Below are 19,553 nucleotides of genomic sequence, written 5' to 3'. Positions count from 1 at the left end.
GGTGAAACCTGGCCCAAACTGCATCATCTGGGACAGTGGTATAACTCACTGCATGCTTCCCCTCTTATAGGATTTAGAGGGGTCTGAAAGGCTTGCAGGCAAATGTAGCCAACAACAAAATCAAGCAAGAAGTAAACCCAGTTCCTCCCTCCTACACTCTCCCACTTCTCTGTTCCTCTCCCTGCCTTTCACTGTTCCTCTTTCTATTATGTCTTTATCCAATAATATGGCTCATATTTTGGTTCCAGAGACAAGTTTGGAGGGAATTCAGTTCTCTAATCTTAAAACTCCATAGCAGGGAAAAATGGGGTTGTTGGAGAGATCATGAAATGGTTAGAAAACAGAGTGTGGTTGGTAAGCACCTTGAGGATTCATTATTCGTTTTTTTTTTTTTTTTAAAAAACCCTCAGCCACGAGGACCTCTGGAGGTTTCAGACTAATTTTTATTTTGCTGCCTCGGATCAGAGCCAGTGTTGATAAAATGAATAGCTACTTACGTAGTCAGCTTTAAGGAGCCCTATCCTTCTATTTTTCATGCCAGACTGAGATTCTGGCTACCGAAATCTCAGCTGAAAGCAGATATGACTACGGCAGAGTCACACCTGCCAAATGGAAAAAACACTGATATGGTTTTGACACTTTCTTTAAACTTTTCATGAGATGGGAAGGACTTAAAAAAAAGATGTACACTGGGCTTTCACCAGAGAAAGGGTAAAACAGGAGAGCAGAGTGGCTCCATGGCTCGAATATAGGAAGATAGATCCTTATGTTAGATTCATCTACGTGGTGGACTGAGATCAATTAGCTGGGAGCTCAAGGAAGGAGACGGAGACGTGCACTTTGTGATTTGGGCGTGTTAGAAGTGACTAGGAAGGCAGAAATATCAAGGGCACGAGGGCAAAGACAAACCAGGTGGCCCATTGTGCCCCAGGACAGCACAGGGGATCTGGACAACATCCCAGAGATTCTGATGTAGTAGGGTGGCATGGAGTCTATGAAGCTGATGCTTTACAAGCGTCCCAGGTGCTTCTGAGGCATAACCAGGTTGGACAAGCTTTGGAAAGGGATCAGAAGCCTATCGCTTTCCAGGGTAGAATTGCTCTGAGTCATCCCGGCATTGCTGTATCGGTCAGAATGCTACTTTTGTCGACGGATATGAATTTATTGACAGTGAAACCTTATGCATCCTTGCTATTGATAAGCCCAACAAGTAAAGCTTATACTTACTGCTGCAAAAGTCCCGTTCCAAATTCTGGTCGACACGTTAAGGAAGTACTCTCCTTTGACCTGAAGGTCTTTCAGCCAGCAGGTAACATTACCACATGAAGCAGTTCTGCAGTTCTTTCAGGTTGGAGTCAATAGTAAAAGGAAAGAGTTAGTATGGGCTTAAAAAAGTAAATGCTCAAATTTTACAAAGATAGATAAAACCTAATGCTGGGAAGGATCTAGGAAAACAGGCAGCCTCATGAGCCTTCTAACCCTTCTTCAGGTGGTTGTGGCACTGTGCTCAAAGGTAGAAAGTGCATGCCCTTTGGTCCAGCTATCTCCCATCCGTCTGGACAATGGTAATCAGAAATGTGTGGGGAAGAGTACGTCAAACCTGCTTGTTGTATTACCATTTCTGAGAGTAAAAACCCTCCCCAAAAGAAGTAATTTGTGTTTATCCATAATGTACTAGTTAGGTAAATTACTGAATACTCATGCACAAGTGCATTTTGTGTAATTTAGTCATTAAACATAATTGATAAAGATGCATTCTTTAGATTAAAAAAAAGTTGACAGGAAAAGAATTATGGTTGCCAAGAGTTAGGGAGGAAGGAAGTATGAATAGATGGAGCGCAGAGTTGCTTTAAGGCAGCGAAAGGATTCTGTTCGATACTGTAATTGTGGATACAGGTCATTATACGTTTGTGAAAATCCACAGACTGTCCGACCTCCACGAGCGAGTGCGAATGTAAACTGTGGGCTTGGGGGGGTGATGTGTCAGTGCAGGTTCATCAGCTGTACCACTGACGCGGGCGGGGATTTTGAGAGTGAGCGGAGGCTGTCCACATGTGGCGGGACAAAAGGTATTTGGGAAATTTCTGTACCTTCCACTCAGTTTTGCTGTGAACCTAAAACTGCTCTAAAACATGAAGTCTATTTTTTAAAAAAAAGTCGATGTATTGACCTATTAAAAAAAAAACATGGTCCATTTATGTAACGGGATACATGTATCTAGATGTGGATTAATACTTGGGGTATAGAGATGGATGGTCATTAAATACTGAGTGGTCGGCGATTAGATTTCTAGAGGACCTTAGTTTCTTTGTTGTTTGTGTTTTACGTTGTTCACAGTGAGCAGATGCCATTTTTACAAAATCAAAACATTTTTACAAAAATAAGGAAAATGCTCAGAAGTGTATTTTGGCATACCCTGACATGAGTTTCTCCTGGGCATTTTTACATAGTACTATATAGATTTAAGCCATATTTACACTGTAATTACACTATAAAAAGAAACTATTTCATTCTATTTTCCTGTAACCCCACCCCCATCCATCACAAAATAATTTCAATAAATGAAAACCAGAATTTCAATGTTGTTCTTAGAGGAGAACTAAGGTTTGTTTAAGGTTGCTGTTTGCTACATGTTTACTATTTGAGTTCTTAATATGGGCCAAGTACCACACCAGATGCTAGACTAGCCTCTTTCTCAAGGAAAGGCAAATCGCTCTGGAGCAGGAGATAATGAAGTATTGGAAAACTGACAAGGATGGCCAGAGAGGCATTTTAGCAGCTAAATAAGACCTCAGTGATTATGTGGAAGGGGGACGTAAGGAGCTTCATCTTCAAAACCCATGCTCAGTTCCCTCACGGCTCTTCGCAATGCTGGCAAAGTGCCTGATACAAACAGTTTCACATGGAGTCCTTTTGATTTCACGACATCTGGTGCATGGATTTTATAGTACCAGCATAATAATCCCAATAACCTAGATTTGAGAGTATTTTCTAAATCTTGATTCATACAGGCCATCAAAGCCAAAATGAGAAAATTCTGTAATATGAGGTGATAGGAGAAAAGAAGTGCATTGATTTCCAGGTAAAACAAACAGTAAATCACCCAAAGAAATAGTCACCCCATTAACCTGTCCTCACCAATTCTTTTATGTGCCGGAAATTTTCATTCTTGAAAGACACAGAAGGAGATGTGTGTCCTATTTTCAGTGGATTTATTTCGGCATTACAGCTGATGTCACCAGCCTATAAAGAAGGACATCAAATCAGTCTCAGGAAGCAAAAATCATTTCTGATGTTCCTTTTAACATGTTAGGAAGTCCTATGGTCACATGTTGGGGCGGGGTAGGGACTTGAGGCTTCTTTGACCTCACCGACCGTGCCCCACTTCCAGTAACCATTCATGTAAACTTGGACGTATTCAGATCCTCCTGATGTGTCTCGCTGGGGTGGCACTGGTTCTTACAGCCTCGTATGTAACAAGACCATTTTCAATGATAATAGACTGTGACAGACTGAATTCAGGGTTCTCTGTGGACCATTTTACGACTGATTTCGTGTCATCACCTGTGCACACCACAGGACTAACGCTACCAGAGAGCCAGCTCTAAGTGCCAGACTAAGGCTGAGCCAGTGTCAAGGGGTTTGGCTCAACGGTGCTGCTCAACCTGGGCTGCACGTTAGAACTACCTGGGGGTGGGGGCTTTTACAGAATCTTTGGTGCTAGAGCCTTGTCCTGAAGATTCTGATTTAATCAACTGTGGGTGGGCCTGAGCCCGGGCAGGAAATCCTGCTGATAAAAATGGGGAGCCAGGGTTGATCACTACCAGGTGAAAGTCCAGGCTGGCATCTTAAAGACCAGCTACTAATTGCAGCTGTGTAGTCCAACTGGTCTCCCATGGTGGCAGTCAACTAACTTCTCCAGAAACAGTACGCTGACAAAGTCAGGTCTTCACCTGGCCAAGACCGAGCTTTAGGAATAATTTCTGCCACCTATAATTATTTCCTTAGGACAATAACCTGCTTCTAATATGAAACTGACTGCTAGTTAGTTGGTACTCAGGATGCATAGCTTTTATCTTCTCAGTTTTCCATCCATAAGATATCAGACACAATCACCTTAACCTCATGGGGTATTTCCATATGGAAAGTGCACACGTTTGTAAGCAGTGTGGTTGTCCTTACCTGATCTGTGTGCACCCCAGTCAGGTACATCAGTGAGTTCTTGTCTTTGGTGTACTGAGGGATGTGGATGATTACAGATGCCATGCTTACTGGAACACTTCCTGTTGTGACCTGCGTGGTACGGAAGAAAACATTCTGGTTATTGCTACATCATGCACATGTTGTAAAAATAATAATCATCACCTCTGTGTTGATGTAAGGCAACTATTAAGCGGTAAGATTGAGTCCATTTGAAAGTAAGCCTTGTTACTTGGAATCATGCTTGGGCCTCTGTGTCTCACCTCTTCGTGGAGAATCTCAACATCTACAATGTGAACTGGTAAGTAATTTGTGACTTAGGAGTGGGTTAAAAACACTTACTGTGGAGTTGGGCTACAGGGCTGAAGTCCCACTCTGCCCTTGACGAGCAGTGTGGCTTGGGCAAGATACTTGACCTCTGTTTGCTTCAGTTTTCCACATTTGTAAAATAAAAATAATCAGCAACTTAGTGGCTATGTGCAGGAACAGCGTTTGTTCTCATTGGTGGGGAATCTAATTGGCCAGTGCTCATGTCCTTCTGGTTGTTAAATATTTTTTAAAAGATTTTATTTATTTATTTCTCAGAAAGTGCTCACAAGCACAAGCAGGGAGAGCTGCAGGGAGAGCTGCAGGTAGAGGGAGAAGCAAGCCTCCCGCTTAGCAAGGAGCCTGATGCAGGACTCGATCCCAGGATCCTGGGATCATGACCTGAGCTGAAGGCAGATGCTTAACCGACTGAGCCACCCAGGTGTCCCTATTAAACATTTTAAATAACAACCATGGGGGGCACCTGGCTGGCTCAGTCAGTAAAGCGTGCAACCCTGGATCTTGGGGTTGTGAGTTTGAGTCCCACATTGGGTATAGAAATCACTCAAAAATAAAATCTTAAAAAGAAAACAACCATAGGAATAATAATCCTACCAATCTTATAACTAAGCTGGGAATTAAATGGGTTAATACACATAACATATTTGATTCAAAGTGCTGATACTTACTATACCCTATGTTATTTTATTGTTACTACTAATCAGATTAAATATCCTATTAAATAAGTAGTTGCCAAAAACTAGCCACATGTTATACATTCCAGTATCTGGATCACAAATCAGGACTTTTTTTAGAGATTTTTTTTTTTAAATCAAATCATCATCAAATCACAGGGTTGTAACCATGTAACTGACTAGTAGGAAATGTTAAAAAAAATAATAAAATGGTATTCATTTAAGGTAGTGGATGAATTCTTTTTACTTTTCATATTTTCTATAATTTATTATAAAATAGCAATTTTTCACAAATTTATATAATTGATACAATCTTTAGATTGTAATTGCTTACGAATGCCAATGCAAACTGACTGAAGGTATTTGTGTGTAAATGGTTAGCTTCTCAAGTAGAAGTGGTCTCCAAGGATAAACTGACATTTTAATTATATTCCAGAGACTTTTGCCCACAGTAATACCATTATATTAACACTTCGTTGATTAATGTTGAGCACTTGCTTTCAAAATATATCAATTATTGGGGTGCCTGAGTGGCTCAGTCGGTTAAGCATCTGCTTTCAGCTCAGGTCATGATCCCAGGGTCCTAGGATTGAGCCCTGCATCGGGCTCCCTGCTCAGCGGGGAGCCTGTTTCTCCCTCTCCCTCTGTCTCCTGGTTTGTGCTCTCACTCTGTGAAATATTTTTAAAAACCCAAAACATATCAATCGTTTCTTACTCAGAACACGTAGCTATGCACAAAGCCCAGCTGTTTATGTATTGAGAGCCCTAGTGGTCCTCAAAGTACAGCAGCAGCACCAGCAGCATCGGCAACACCTGGACACTTGTTAGACATGCACGTTTTTGGGCTCACCACAGACCTACTGAATCAGAAACTCGGATGATGGAGCCCATGACATGTGTCTTAATGTTCCTCCAGGTGATTCTAATGCATACTCAAGTTTGAGAAGCACTGGTATAGTTCAGCTTTTCACTTCTCTTCCTGGTCTCATCCACCCCCCCGCCCCTGGTCCTGACTTAGTATTCTTATGACAGGCTTACCAACCTTAATGGAGAAGGTGAATTTTGGACCAATATCTTCAAAACTGTGCACGATAGAAGGAACATTCCCATCTGAGGAGACTTCATAAAAGTTTATGTTGGTGAATCTGTTGGATGATGTTTGTAAAGTCAAATATTTTAGTTTTGCTGTTGTTCTCGAAGCTTAATACTTCTTTTAAATATCTGCTAGCTTATATTACAAGTGTCTATATTTAGTATAAAAACATCCTGAAAACAAGTGCTACCTAGAGGCTAATGTTCCCAAGACTAAAACAAATTCCTTTAAAAACATATCCCTTCATGATCTTTCCATAAGATTCTTTGTGTTCCATGTTTACCAGTTGTAAGGTTTCTAAAATAAGTGCAAATGCATCACTTTAAAACTGACAGAACTCAAGACTGCTATTACACCAACTGGTGTGCTAGGGCAGTGCACACCTGCTCCTTGTTGATCGGATGGCTGGATTGATAAGCCAGAGGATTTGCCATCACTGCCGAAATGCAATGATAGGGTATTGGGTTTTAGCTCCTGCAGTATTTTGTACTGGATGCCTGTAAGAGAGGGCATACATCTTCCTTGTTATTCCTTCTCCCTATCTTCTGTAGTTCCAAACCAACTCTGATGCTTTTGGTCTGAATTGAGGTTGGTCGGTCTGTTTCCATGACTAGTGTGGAGACCACGTTTATGAAGGCTGACCCAGAGGTTTTATTAGACTAAACTTAGAGGTATCAGATGATTTGATCTCTTTGCCTGGGGTTGCCAACTAAGGTTTGCAAGTGAAGTGAGCACCAGGTCAGAGGAACGCCAACAGGACCACTCATAACTGGATACCCTTCCCTCTCCTCCTCACTCATTTCTGGGACTAAGGCTGGATTCAAACAGGATAACTTCATTGGGACTGTGAGGGGGTCGGTAGCAGGCATAGGAGTCTGAAAAGCAGTATTTCTTCCCCCTGGACAGTGTATCATAATTCTCAGATGTTGATTCTATTTCCTTAAAAAATTTTTTTGAACTGGACATTTTCTGAGATAGTTTTTGGGCTTCTTTATGAAACTCCTGTCTTTTTTAATGCTTTAAAAAAAAAAAAAACTTTTCCAAATTCTCAAAAGGAAAATATGTCCTAGGAGACTCAAATAGATGTGGCATTTGTCAAGGTTATGTAGATGAGAGGAAACAATGATTTGTCAGCCTCACATGGAAAGTGGGAACACTGACTAGAATTTGAAACAGAAAGCCTGGCTGTATTTGCATGAGTTAGTCCCTTTACCTTCCAGAAGACCTTTGTGTGAGCCCCTAAGAAGAGTTAGTTTCTATATTCGTATTTTCTGTTTTTGAATTTTAAAGCAATCCGACATTTTTCCATTTGTTACTTAAGTTTTCCTTAAGTTACTTAAGTGTGGATGATCAATGTATTTATGAGCAGTTAGCTATACTCAGGGGCCTCCTGTTTTAGAAATAAGTCTATCATCATGATTTCCACCCCTAATATTTGTACAGTATAACTGCACATTTATCAAAGTGGTTGCTAAGGGATACACTCAATGATTGGGTAGGACTGTTTCAAAAAGTTTTCAAAAAAAAATTTTTTTTTACAGTACTTGTGATGGTTAAACAAAATAAATCTGCAAAACAATCAACTATCTTATTAATCATGAACTGGTTACATCTGATCCAGCCAGGAATAGGATACGTTAGATCTGTATGTCCTGATAGAAAAACTTCTCTAAGATTACATAAAAAGCAAGGTTCGAGAAGGATTTTATCGTTCCATTCAGGGAAGTGTGTGTGTGTTGCATATATCCTGGTAGACAGACAAATCTCGCATCTGGAAGGTGTTCTGAAAAATAGCTGAGTCATCTCCGGAATGGCCAGAGGGGCGGGAGGGATGACTTCACTTTTCATTGTCTATCTTTCTGTAGTGTTTGGATTTTCTATCCATGTCTTTCTTTAAAAAAACACCAAGAGGAATTATCTGGGTGGTGGGATTAGGAGCCATTTTAGTGTTTACACATAATTCTCTATTAATTTTTAAAGAAGCTTTTTGATATCTTTTGAAGAACATGAGACAGTCTTAAAATCCAGTTTACCATCACGAAAATACAGGGCTAAAATGTTACTGAAAGTGAAGTCCCACTTCAATCTTATATTTATTTCATGTTAAACTATCTGGAAAAATTGGCCGTGGTTCAAGAGTAGAATCCTATAAAGGCTGTGTTAAGAAAAAGCATTTAGGGTAAGAATCAGTGTAGGTAGGAAAAAAAATCAGGTAATGTGGTAATAACAATCTCTCTGGATGAACTGGTCTTCAGTTCTTTTAGCCCTGCGGGGCCTTTTGGAATCTGTAGTTACTGATTAATTTTTCAGGGATGGACGGCTTGGGCTGTATTTTGTTCTGCTTTTGCTGTTTGCAGCTCTCTTGATATAGAAGCATTCTTTCATCTTTGCTCATGTGTCTCATGCTCTAGACATAATGACACATTTTCCTTTTTGTTTTTGCTCAGTGACCTAGTGCATGATCTGTGTGTTCCGTGCTTTTAGGGGTTGGGGCGATGTGGCAAGTGGGAGAAATCCGCCGTGCCTAAACACCGTTCGCAGCCTGGCTTCTTGGCAATACACTGCAGCACATTTTCCAGGCATCACTGGTGTGTGCTAGGCAGCTGCCTTCGTGCCTCAATAGGTGGAAAACCCTGGTTCCCAGGCTGGGAGGTGGGCTTTGCCTTCAGCCTGCGTACCTGCAGAGCTGTGCTCGGGGGTGTCTGCGCCCACGAACCTGCTTCACTTTCTGGTGGGAGCGAAGGTGATCAATCACCCTATTCGTGCCTTTGGTGTTCCACGTCTTAGCCACTTCTCAAGACACCTGTCCCTCTGAACAATTCAAGATAGCTGGTACCGACCAGTATCATTTTGCCACTGCTTTCAGCTATGCTTGCTGGGATCGGGCAAGAAAAGGGAAAACAGCATTTCTTCGTAGATGACCTCCTTTGGGAAATGCCTCATTTCCTCTGGGTTGGAAGAAACCCCTCGTAAATTATGTCAGGAATTTTCCACCCAGAAACTGATTTTCTGTGCCCAGATTTCCTATTTGTGGTGGACCTACTATGTGCAAAGCGTGTGCTTGGGGCTTCAGTGTTTGGGAGGGGGATCTTGCTTGCGAGCTCATGGGGATGGTAGGAAGCAGGCGTGGAGAAGGAAGTGGCGGCAACTCCTCAGGGCCCAAAGAGTTCTGCTGTGACCGCCTGGGGAAGTGTGCACCGCATCTGAAGCCCGCGGACATCCTTCCCTGCGGCAGGGGCAGGGGGGCTGCCCCTCTGACCCTTCCGGTGTTGCTCTCAGTCCGTAAACCTACATAGTCACTCGGGGTTCTCCTAAGGACTGACTTGTCCCTGGACTTCCATTTCAGTTGACAAGGGGGAAATATTTAATTCAATTTTTCCAGTTAAGAATGAACATAGAGAGAACTTCTTTAGCCACGAGCCAAATGTGTCATAAACCAGGTAGTATCAGTGGCCAGAGGCTACTCACTGTGTCACCTACCTTGTTATGTGAATATCGGCGTCATACCGCAGAGGAATTTTGAAGCTGACCGAATTATCTGCCTCGTTTTCTTCATGGCTTTCACTATTGAAGCAAACATTAGGAAACTATTTAGAGAGAAATATTATTAAAGCCCTTCTGTCATCAATTCATAACTTCATTATGTTTTACCTTGAGGCTTGGAAACTGACAGATGCCTGATTCTGAAGGCTTTGAAGATTGAAGTCAAAGTTAATAGTGAAAGTCACCTGTACGCAGAATTAAAATTCATTAATCTAGGGTGGTTCATACTCAAGGACCAATAAAAAAACAAAAGTTTCCCAGAAAAGCAAGCTCACCCCAATTTGATTCTGATTGTAAGCTTTCAGGCTTGCAGAGTATCTGTTCACGCCCCTTGCTATACTTAGCATACCTCACCTTCAGCCTTGGAGGGCTTGCCTTTTGAGTCACGTGTACAGATCATGACATCACAGGCATATCTACTTGTCAGAATTTGAAAGTTCTGTGCTGATGTGAAACTTGCTTACCAGGGGTTAACTTAGGATACCTGTGACTCTGGATAGCACTCTGAATAGTGTTGGTCAACGTATTCAGGCGGAAAAAAAAAAAAGGACTCTCCCTCTTGTATGTGCTTTTGAAATGAATTGTGTGGGGAAAATCCACTTTTATTAATAACTTAAAACATTCAGATATTTTAGAAACTTCCTGTAAATATGCAGCTGGTTATTTTGTGACGCCTGTCAAATGATGTTACCTAACAATGAAGATGAAATGGTGGTGAATGAACACTAGTGCTGAGAGGGGCTAGTGTGGATTTGAGGACGAAATGCAAGTCGTACCTGTTGCTCCCTCTTCAAAGCAGGGTAGCCAACGTCACAGGTAACAGTCCTCTGAGATGAAGCAATCTGGCATGTTACTTCTGTCCCATCAACCTGAAGGAGAAGGAAACAATGATCAATTAATATGTGGAGTGCGTGTGTGTGTGTCTGTGTGCGCGCGCCCACCCGTGCACATACATGCTGAAGGATGTATAAATCACGTGAGCATTTTAGCAGTAAAGCTGGTTCACGATGAATTTATTGTCCCCCAAGACTCGAAAATCTTATATTGTCTTAGATTGTCCAGTATAAAATACTATACTGTTTTTATTGCTAAGCAGGACCTCCAATAAACCAAAAGTGAGGTCAAAATACTAGAATTTTCCCCCAGAAGTAAATCATAGTTCTTATATTTCAGAAGCACAAAATAACTTTAATCCAATATTTAGAAATGCTGTCTTTAATACATACCTTTCTCTCAATACATTTGAAATTTGTACTTTCAAGAGAAGAAAACAAATCATATGTTGATATTTGTATTTTAAATAATTTAAAGAAATCTTTTTTAGTTCTCCTTGGGTTTCCCCCCCCTCTTTAAAATAAGTTCTCATTTGGCACAGGGAATTGAAACACCGAAGTCAGAATAGATTTAGAACACTAAATCTGTTACGTTCGTGTTGACTTTAACTTGGATGATGCCATTTTAAATCCTTTTATCAAGTAGTGAATTTGGCAAATCTCAGCTTTTCCCTCCTCTCCCTTTCATTGCTTGGTGGCAGCGGAGGGGCCAGAGGGGCATTCGTGGCCAAGTGTGTTCCTGGTATAGTGATCAAGTCAACGTGATTAACTGACCTCGCTGGAATGCATCATCTTGGCAGTAGCAAGACTTGTGGTTACAAAGCTTGGACTGGGCTATGGGACTCTAACTTCCCAGAGCAAGTGCAGCTCGAAGCATGTGTGCTACGACCACGGCAGCCTCATCACACAGATGGCTAGAGAAGAGTTATGGTTGTGTCTGGCCAAGTCTCAGGGCAGAGGAAAAACTGACCAAGCTGTGGAGCAGAACTGGTCTAGATACAGAGCCAGGCTACATTCTCATGTGGTTTAACTAGTTGGGAGCCCCAAAGTTAGGACTGATGGCACTTAGGAGTAAGATGCTTCTTCAGGTAGCATACAGCACACGGGGTTTTGAGTGTGAGCAAGACGGTCTTGAACAACAGGCAGAAAACACAAGAGCGGTGAGCCCAGAGTGTTGGAGTGTAGTCACCTACCGGCATCGACCAGGAAGCAAAAAACAAGTTTTCTGAAAAACCAACAACAATTTCAGTGTTGTATGCACTTTCCCTTTTGTTTTTCAGTGTTATTGAAAATGTTAACCTTCTGTTTTGGTTGCTGACAATAAAGGCTTGATCTCTGTTAAAAGAAAAAAGGAAAAAAAAGTTAAGGTTAAAAAGGCTGGTGTTCAAATACTTCACTGATTTTTAAAATAAGAAGATAGAACTCTTCAGATTCGGAGGACTGAGAAAGTTGTTTAATAGTCCATCTTCACAGTGAAATGATGCAAACAACAACTAAGTCAATGCTATTAGATTTTCTTCTTCGTTGATTTTAACTACCTTGCAGGGAGAGGAACCATCCAAGTACAAACGGTTTGCAATTTCTTACTGTTTACTCTTTTATGGATGGAAGAAATTGAAATTCAGATTTTAAGGGTCTTTATTAGTTATGGATGTTTCTTTTGTAGAACAAAATCTCCATAAACATTCATTTGAATAAAGTGATCTAATGTGTCTTATTTCTACATTTTACACTGAGCTCAAAAGCAGACTTACTGAGCAGCTGACAGTTGTTGGACATCTAGAACCAGATCCGAGATACAAACTCCATCATCCCCACAGTCCTTGTAGAAAGGGATCTACAAAAAGGGAAAAACATTCCAACACATTTGCTCTTGAGTTAAAAACCAGATTGTGGAAGAACACATGTAGAATTATGCCATTTATACAAGCTCGAAACCATGCAAAGCTAAACTACATTTTAGGAATATACACGTTTAGCAACATAGGAAGAAAAGCCTCAGTAAAGGCGAAATTCAAGGTGATGATTTGCCTGGGGGAGCAAGATGAACGTGAACGTGATGGGGGTAGGGAGGGATGCAGAGAACATAGGTATTGGTAACATTTTTTTAAGTGGGTGGTGAGCACGAGGTGTTTGACTTTATGGTTATTTATTTCTTCAACAAATATTTATCAAACACCTATGGTGGGCCAGGCACTGCTCCAGGAGCTGGGAATAGAGCAGTGAAGAAGACAGAAGTCCCCGTCCTCGGAACTTGCATGCTGGTGAGCTTTGCACATAAAGGTATTTCACTTAGAAGACTAACAGTTGAAGAGTTATGTCCTAGGTAGCTTCCGACCACGATGGCAGCGACTATGAAGCTAACCAGTCTGAATTCCAGGAAGGGCAAACCGCACTTACACTGAAGACCTTGGCCTTCTCAGAGTAGGCTTCAAGGGCGGGGCTGGCGCCAGGGTTTTCCAGACTGATGTTCACACACAGATCCAAAGAGCTGACAACGTCAGAGGGCTTCTAAACACACAGAGACACAGTGAGGCAGTTTACCAGGGCACAGCAGCTTCAAAACAAGAAAATGACCACAAATGTGTTCACGATTAAGAACACAGTCCCCTCTCAATTGTGGAGAATATCCTCGTTTTGAATTTTCCACACTCTTGCTTCTTCTCGGTCTTAATTCTGCTCTTAGCCTCTCCACAACCAAGAAACTTAGAGACTTGGGTTCAGTAAAAATCTGAAGCAGCAGTTCTTAGTTAAGCTCACCAGTGATCTTGTTATTCATATGCAATTTATAAATATTTAGAGGATATGCCAGTTTTAATACTTAAAAGTCCTATCAGTACATAGCTCTTGGGTTGTTGCATACGGTCTTTCCAGTTTCTACTGCCAAGACTGAGGAGTCCTTAGGTATCCTGACCAAATCTCTGGGCGGGCATAGTATGACCTAGATGGGAAGGTGCTCAGGGCTGCTCTCAGGAAATGACAAGAGAACTCCCTTCCTTAGTCAGAACCTAACTCTGCTCTACAAAACCAGATGAAGGGGGTTTCCTCAGCTGGCTGTAAGGCTGGCACACAGGATGGGCTTGGGACTGATATCCAGTACGGTGTTTTAACTGAAACAAGGTCTCTTCGCTGACCCGAATCACACACATCTTCTTAAATACTTCACAACTACACATCAGCGTGAATGGGGTATATGTGTGAACAACAGCTTGGCTGACTTCATTCCCCCAGAATGCACTGAGGGTTTCATTTGATCTATGACTTAGCACAAAAATAGGAGAGAATGAGAGCTGGCTTTTAGCCCCTTAAAGAATGTGTATAATTGTCATCTTAACAAAAAACATCCAGGCCTTCATAAACAAGAGTCTTTTAACATGAACAAGAAATTAAACAATGCAATTGATTTTAATTCCTCTATTAACTCTGTTTTTCCAACTCCTATTTAGTAGTTTTTGATATGTGATCTCCGTATCATTCATCTATATCAAAAATATCTGGGAGTACTTAAATCTGCATATACCTTGAACCTTCAAACCCAAACTTCTGGTGGTGGGAACCCAGAATATGCATTTTATGAAAGTTCTCTTGGCAATTCTTATGCATCTTGAACTCTGACAACCATGTTCTAGGAAAGTTCTTAAGCAGCTCTTTTAAAAATGGTTTCCTGAGGAAATCACATTTTCAAACACCATTACATCATTCTGGGGGGAAACAGTCATATAATTTATAAAATCAATTTTCTGTTGGAAATTTCCCCCTGAGAAGCATTTTTCCTACTTGTGAGATTTTCAAACTTCATGTCAACTACAGTAACTATGGCATAAGATTGGAGTAAATAATTTTAACCTCATCCTTAACCTATATTAATTTAAATCCAATAGTAGAAATCACAGTTGGAATTGTCCTTTTCAACAGCTTAAAAATAAAAATTTTCCCTGATAGGAAAATGCTAGAATTAAAATTTACTGTCTACTAAAAGCTTTTCCTGTTAAATGTTTAAGAAAGCACTGTATTTGCTTTCTGTAAGAACCTTATTTTTAGCCTTTGTTGTAATCCCAAATAAAATTTCATGCTAGTAACATAATAGAAGGTGACCACATACTAGCATAAAGAATGTGGGATTTCCTGCTCATAAGATTAGACAAGAAAAGCATTAATTAGAAGGGCAAGCATTTTCTAACTCCCAAGCTTCCTTGTTAGACTTTGGCCATTCATTAGTCATTCAGAGGAAAAGATGAAGAAAGGACTGAGGCTTCACCTGTATGTGGATGTCGTACTCGGCGCAACTCTGTGCTTGGCTTACGAGCATATTCCTTTGTAGGCACCTTTCATTATTGTCTTTAAATAAACCCCTGGAGGTTACTCTGGATGAATATAGGTCTGCATCAATTGTGATGTTGTATAAAATGGCTATAATAAAAATCACAAAGAAATGTTATTGCAAATAAGTCTTTACAGAAAAACCATCCCTGCCTTCCTGTATCTTACTGGGCAAAATCAAGGACCTCAAGAAAATATAAAAACAGTCTTTATGTGGATGGATTGTGAGCCGTGGACAGCCACGACATTTGTAATTCAGGCTCTGGTACAATGTAGGGGACTGTGGTTACCGAGAGATGGGATTCAAAGAAGCATGGCTTGAAGAGTGGGGAGCAAAGTGGGCTTGCCACCAGGAAATCTACTGAGGGAATTTGGTCAAGTTACTCACTTCCTCAAGGATCAATTTCATCATCCCTGACACAGTGATGTGATAAAGAAGCAGTTCCTGAGTGCCTGCAGTTGAATACATTCTCATATGTTCCCTTATTCAAGTTTTACTCTCAACCTGGAAAGTGGATATGATCTCATATTTCAGATAACAAACATAATAAAAGAGGTAAAATAAACCAACTCCATTCACAGAGCTAGGGCATAGTCAGAAATGAAACGGGTAATTTTGAAATCAGGGCTCATGTTCTTTCGGCTTCCATTCAGTTGTGAGGATTAACTGTTACTTGAGATCAACTCTGAGGGAACACCCTAGATGCTTATTTGAGGGGGAAGGCATGTAACTCTGCAGTAAGAAGTTTGGAGTCAAAGACTTGGTTTGAGGGGCGCCTGGGTGGCACAGCAGTTGATCGTCTGCCTTCGGCTCAGGGCGTGATCCTGGCGTTACGGGATCGAGCCCCACATCAGGCTCTTCCGCTATGAGCCTGCTTCTTCCTCTCCCACTCCCCCTGCTTGTGTTCCCTCTCTCGCTGGCTGTCCCTGTCGAATAAATAAAATCTTTAAAAAAAAAAAAAAGGCTTGGTTTGAATTCTAATTCCACCATGTATGAGCTCTATGACTTTAGGCAATTTGTGTAGCCTCTTTGAACCTCCATTTCCTCATCTATAAAACAGAGATACTACTACTAACCCAGGGGAATGAAAATGAAAAAAAAAAAAAAAGCAATAAAAACTGATGTCAGTAGCCAATATACAAAGTATCAGAGCCTTCAACTAGAAACTGCTGCCCAAAACTGAGAAAGAAGAGCATTAGCTGTCTTATCTGGGGTTATTCCATCTTATTTTACAATTTTAAAGATTTTAAAGTTTGAATAGACTTCCAAAATAGATTAATTCTACAGGTTACCTTTAAAATATCTATTAGAGATGTCAGATAATTTTTCTTGCTCCAATGACTTAATGAGGTTAACAAAGATAGATAAAATATAAGTGAATCAAATGAACTAAAAACAAGTGGTGAAAATAATACAAAGGAAAAACAACGCCAGGGAGGTGAACGTAGCCAGGATAGAGTTAGTACACATGGTAATACTAGCTCATTTTTCTCCAGTGGCCTGGTGAAAAGGATGGCCTCATAGGCAATATATCAGTTTTTTAGGTTACTAACTTTAAACTGGCGTGAGCACCTGGTACAATAAATAATCAAGACCATATGCTTTAGAAATTTACTTTTCAGAGTTGTGAAGATGGGATTCTGGTCTTACATACTATTATTGCCAGACAATTAAGTGATAGATGATCATGACTGGGTAGTCTGTGTGGACCTGAAGACGTCAAGGAAAAGGTGCCCAATGGGAAGAAAGCCCAGTGAAGGACATTCTCTGAAGGTGGAAACCTGCTTTCGAGTTACAGCAACAGAAGGGGGGAAGCCCCACCAAAAAGAGGAAGATTTAGGAGACAAATCCATGCTTTCAGGCCAGGAGAGCTAACCAGCCAGCCATTTCTGCCAACTAATATATTTCTCAAATTAATGTTTTAGGCAGACTAGCTACTTAATTCCCCGCCCGCCCCCCAGCTTTGTTGAGATGTAACGGAGATATAATATCGTATCAATTCCAGGTATACAGTGTAGTTATTTTGTATACGTAAACATTGGAAAATGACTACAATAAGGTTCATTAACAGATCGCCACCTTACACAGTTGCAATTGTGTGTGTGTGTGTGTGTGTGTGTGTGTGGTGAGGACGTTTAAAATCTCTCTTAGCAACCTTCAGATATACAACACAGTGTTGTTAGCTATAGTCTCCATGCTGTACATTACATCTAGCCACTTAGTCTTTATATGGGAATGGTTTTTGACTCAGCTCTCCCGGCTACTCAAACGGACCTGCTACAAGGCAGGTCTGTAAGATGTGCTACTCGGAGTTGGGTCAGCATTTGAATGCCTGAAAGGAAAAATGCCAGAGAGATATGAGAAGTAGGAAAACATGGAAAGCATGGCAAGATGTGAATCTCACTTCTGCTTTATGTTTTTAACCTATGTATTTCTTGGTATGGCTCATGACAAAGACTGAAAATAGAGAGGCAGATTAAGTTGGTTTGTTAACCACTTAATGAAACATGTGTAGGAACTACAGGTGTCTGAAGGTTAGAGCCAAAATCTGATGGAAGGGGGATGAGAATCCACGAAAAAGCAGCAAGAGAAGGAAGGCAGGGTTTAATCAAGTGCTAACTCCATTGCCATGCTCTTCGAGCACTGGAGCAGGAGAGATGAAAGGGAGGGGCAGTGGTTAGGAAGGACTCGGTCACACCCTGAAAGAAGACGTGCCGGTCCAAGAGAAAGGACAATTCCTGGTGACATTTGTCCAGTTTTCCTCACTCTTTCCTGCTGGCAGGACACATTTCGGATTTTTACCTACTTCTCCAGATTATTTAGAGCATTTAAGACACTGGGCACAAACTAGATATTGTTTATATTTTCTCTATTTCATGTCTATTAATTGCTCAAGAATAGGAATATTTGGTACTTGTGCTGAACACACTCTATCTAGATCATGTCATAGCCGACATATGGCATAAAATAGGGGCGTAACATCAGTGTCATCTGTGTGTGCCCAAGGTTTGAGGTAAGGAGCCTGTGGGTAAAAGACACTTGGTTAGAGCTGGGAGAGCCTGGGACTAGGTCACAGAGTTAGTAACTTTCTGCGGCAGACTGTTACCTTCTAGAGACAATAGAGGAAGATCTAACCACATCTTCCATGTCTAATTAACCATTCTCAGGCACCTCAAATGTGTGGCAATTTAAATGTCTGCAAGACCCTTTTTCCTTTTGGTCCATAAGCCCAAAGTACAGGTTATATTCAGGACTAAAACTCTACAAGCAAACCTGTCTCCACACAGATTATTTTAGGTCAACCCACCCACTTGATCATTTTGCTTAGTAGGTCTAAACTTGGCACTGAAACAGAGGGTGAGTTTTATATCAGCATTCTTGTTGAACAAAGTAATTTTTTCTGGTGTGAACGAAGCATCCACAGACACATCAGCAATACTTTGTGACCTGAAAGACACAAATGGAAACAGGTTACTACCAAGTGCACATGTTAGAACCTTTACCTGGAGGACCCAGGGCCAACATTATCAAATTATTCTCTGCACGATCTAAGCACTTGAGCAGTATTTCATATTTGAAAGCCTTAAAGTGGCAGGTAGGAATAATGTCTGTGTTTGTGACTGTACTGCCAGCCCAATCCACATTAATATTTTTTTTGTTCGATGCATGCATAAGTGCAGGAGGTGAGTCTGCAGCCTCTTGGCAAATCAAGTACAAAGTCATGATCCCTGTTGTGTAATGCCAGCCACCAACAGTGATGTTTGCTCTTCTCACAAAGGGACAGCAGGTGGCAAGGTGGGAGTGGCACAGCTGGAGGAACGTGGCCGGGCTGTCTCCTTGTTGCCTCCCTTAACGGCTGGCAGCAGTTCTTTGATGTGTGGCGTATGACCACGACGGTGGCAACTAGCCTGGTACCCGAAAACGGCTGGGGAGTTTCTCAGGCAGGGCACTGAAGACTTCTGACTCTGGCACAGCCCTCCAGATATCTAAAAGGCTTTCACATACACGTGGCCTCATTTGCTTCTACAGCACTCCTGTGAAATAGATATTGTCTCCCTTTATTGATGAAAAAGTCTGAGACAAAAACCATTTAGTAACTTGTCAGTTTACCGAGTAACAGTTAGCACGTGAGGAGCTAGAGCTCATGATCTCCTAGTTCCTCTGCCAGCAGAATTTTGTACGTTATCGTACTGACCCTTCAGGCACACGCTCCATTATTCACAGAGAGGCAGGTAGTAATTAGTAATTTCACCGTTTTGAGAAGTACTGCAAGAAAATGCGGAAGACTTTTTTTTCTTTAACTTCAGGTACCATCTGAAGGACCTGAGTCAATTGAAAAATTGTTTCATCAGTTAATCATGTACCTATGAGGCCCCCTAATAAGCAGCCATAGAACATCTAACAACAAGTATAACATGTCCTCAAACCTATAAGATCTAAAATGTCTAAGTGAATGGTTTCTGTAAGTCAATCTCTTTAAGAGAATCTTTTATCCCAGTGGAGATGGTGGCATTGATTGAAATGATTTTGTAAACTTGTTTCCTAAAAATTATTCTCAGGAA

The 19,553-nt window shown here is 41.2% G+C and overlaps 1 protein-coding gene across 2 annotated transcripts in view; it reads right to left on the bottom strand.

Moving 5' to 3' along the window:
• ITGA2 (integrin subunit alpha 2) overlaps nucleotides 1–19,553 on the bottom strand; it is a 105,649-nt gene that overhangs the window by 8,637 nt on the left and 77,459 nt on the right. For both annotated transcript variants that reach the window (XM_048224317.2, XM_026510678.4), the window contains 12 exons: nucleotides 18,299–18,438; nucleotides 14,929–15,080; nucleotides 13,071–13,181; nucleotides 12,425–12,507; nucleotides 11,864–12,005; nucleotides 10,614–10,706; nucleotides 9,946–10,022; nucleotides 9,775–9,858; nucleotides 6,244–6,346; nucleotides 4,183–4,293; nucleotides 3,139–3,243; nucleotides 1,228–1,341 (listed from right to left, as the gene is read on the bottom strand). In XM_048224317.2, coding sequence (XP_048080274.2) covers nucleotides 1,228–1,341; nucleotides 3,139–3,243; nucleotides 4,183–4,293; nucleotides 6,244–6,346; nucleotides 9,775–9,858; nucleotides 9,946–10,022; nucleotides 10,614–10,706; nucleotides 11,864–12,005; nucleotides 12,425–12,507; nucleotides 13,071–13,181; nucleotides 14,929–15,080; nucleotides 18,299–18,438 — 1,315 coding nt within the window. The remainder of the gene's footprint in view (nucleotides 1–1,227; nucleotides 1,342–3,138; nucleotides 3,244–4,182; nucleotides 4,294–6,243; nucleotides 6,347–9,774; nucleotides 9,859–9,945; nucleotides 10,023–10,613; nucleotides 10,707–11,863; nucleotides 12,006–12,424; nucleotides 12,508–13,070; nucleotides 13,182–14,928; nucleotides 15,081–18,298; nucleotides 18,439–19,553) is intronic.

The sequence above is a fragment of the Ursus arctos genome, unplaced genomic scaffold (assembly GCF_023065955.2).
Source record: "Ursus arctos isolate Adak ecotype North America unplaced genomic scaffold, UrsArc2.0 scaffold_15, whole genome shotgun sequence".
NCBI classification, from domain to species: Eukaryota; Metazoa; Chordata; class Mammalia; order Carnivora; family Ursidae; genus Ursus; species Ursus arctos.
This window is presented reverse-complemented; position numbering and strand designations above follow the sequence as displayed.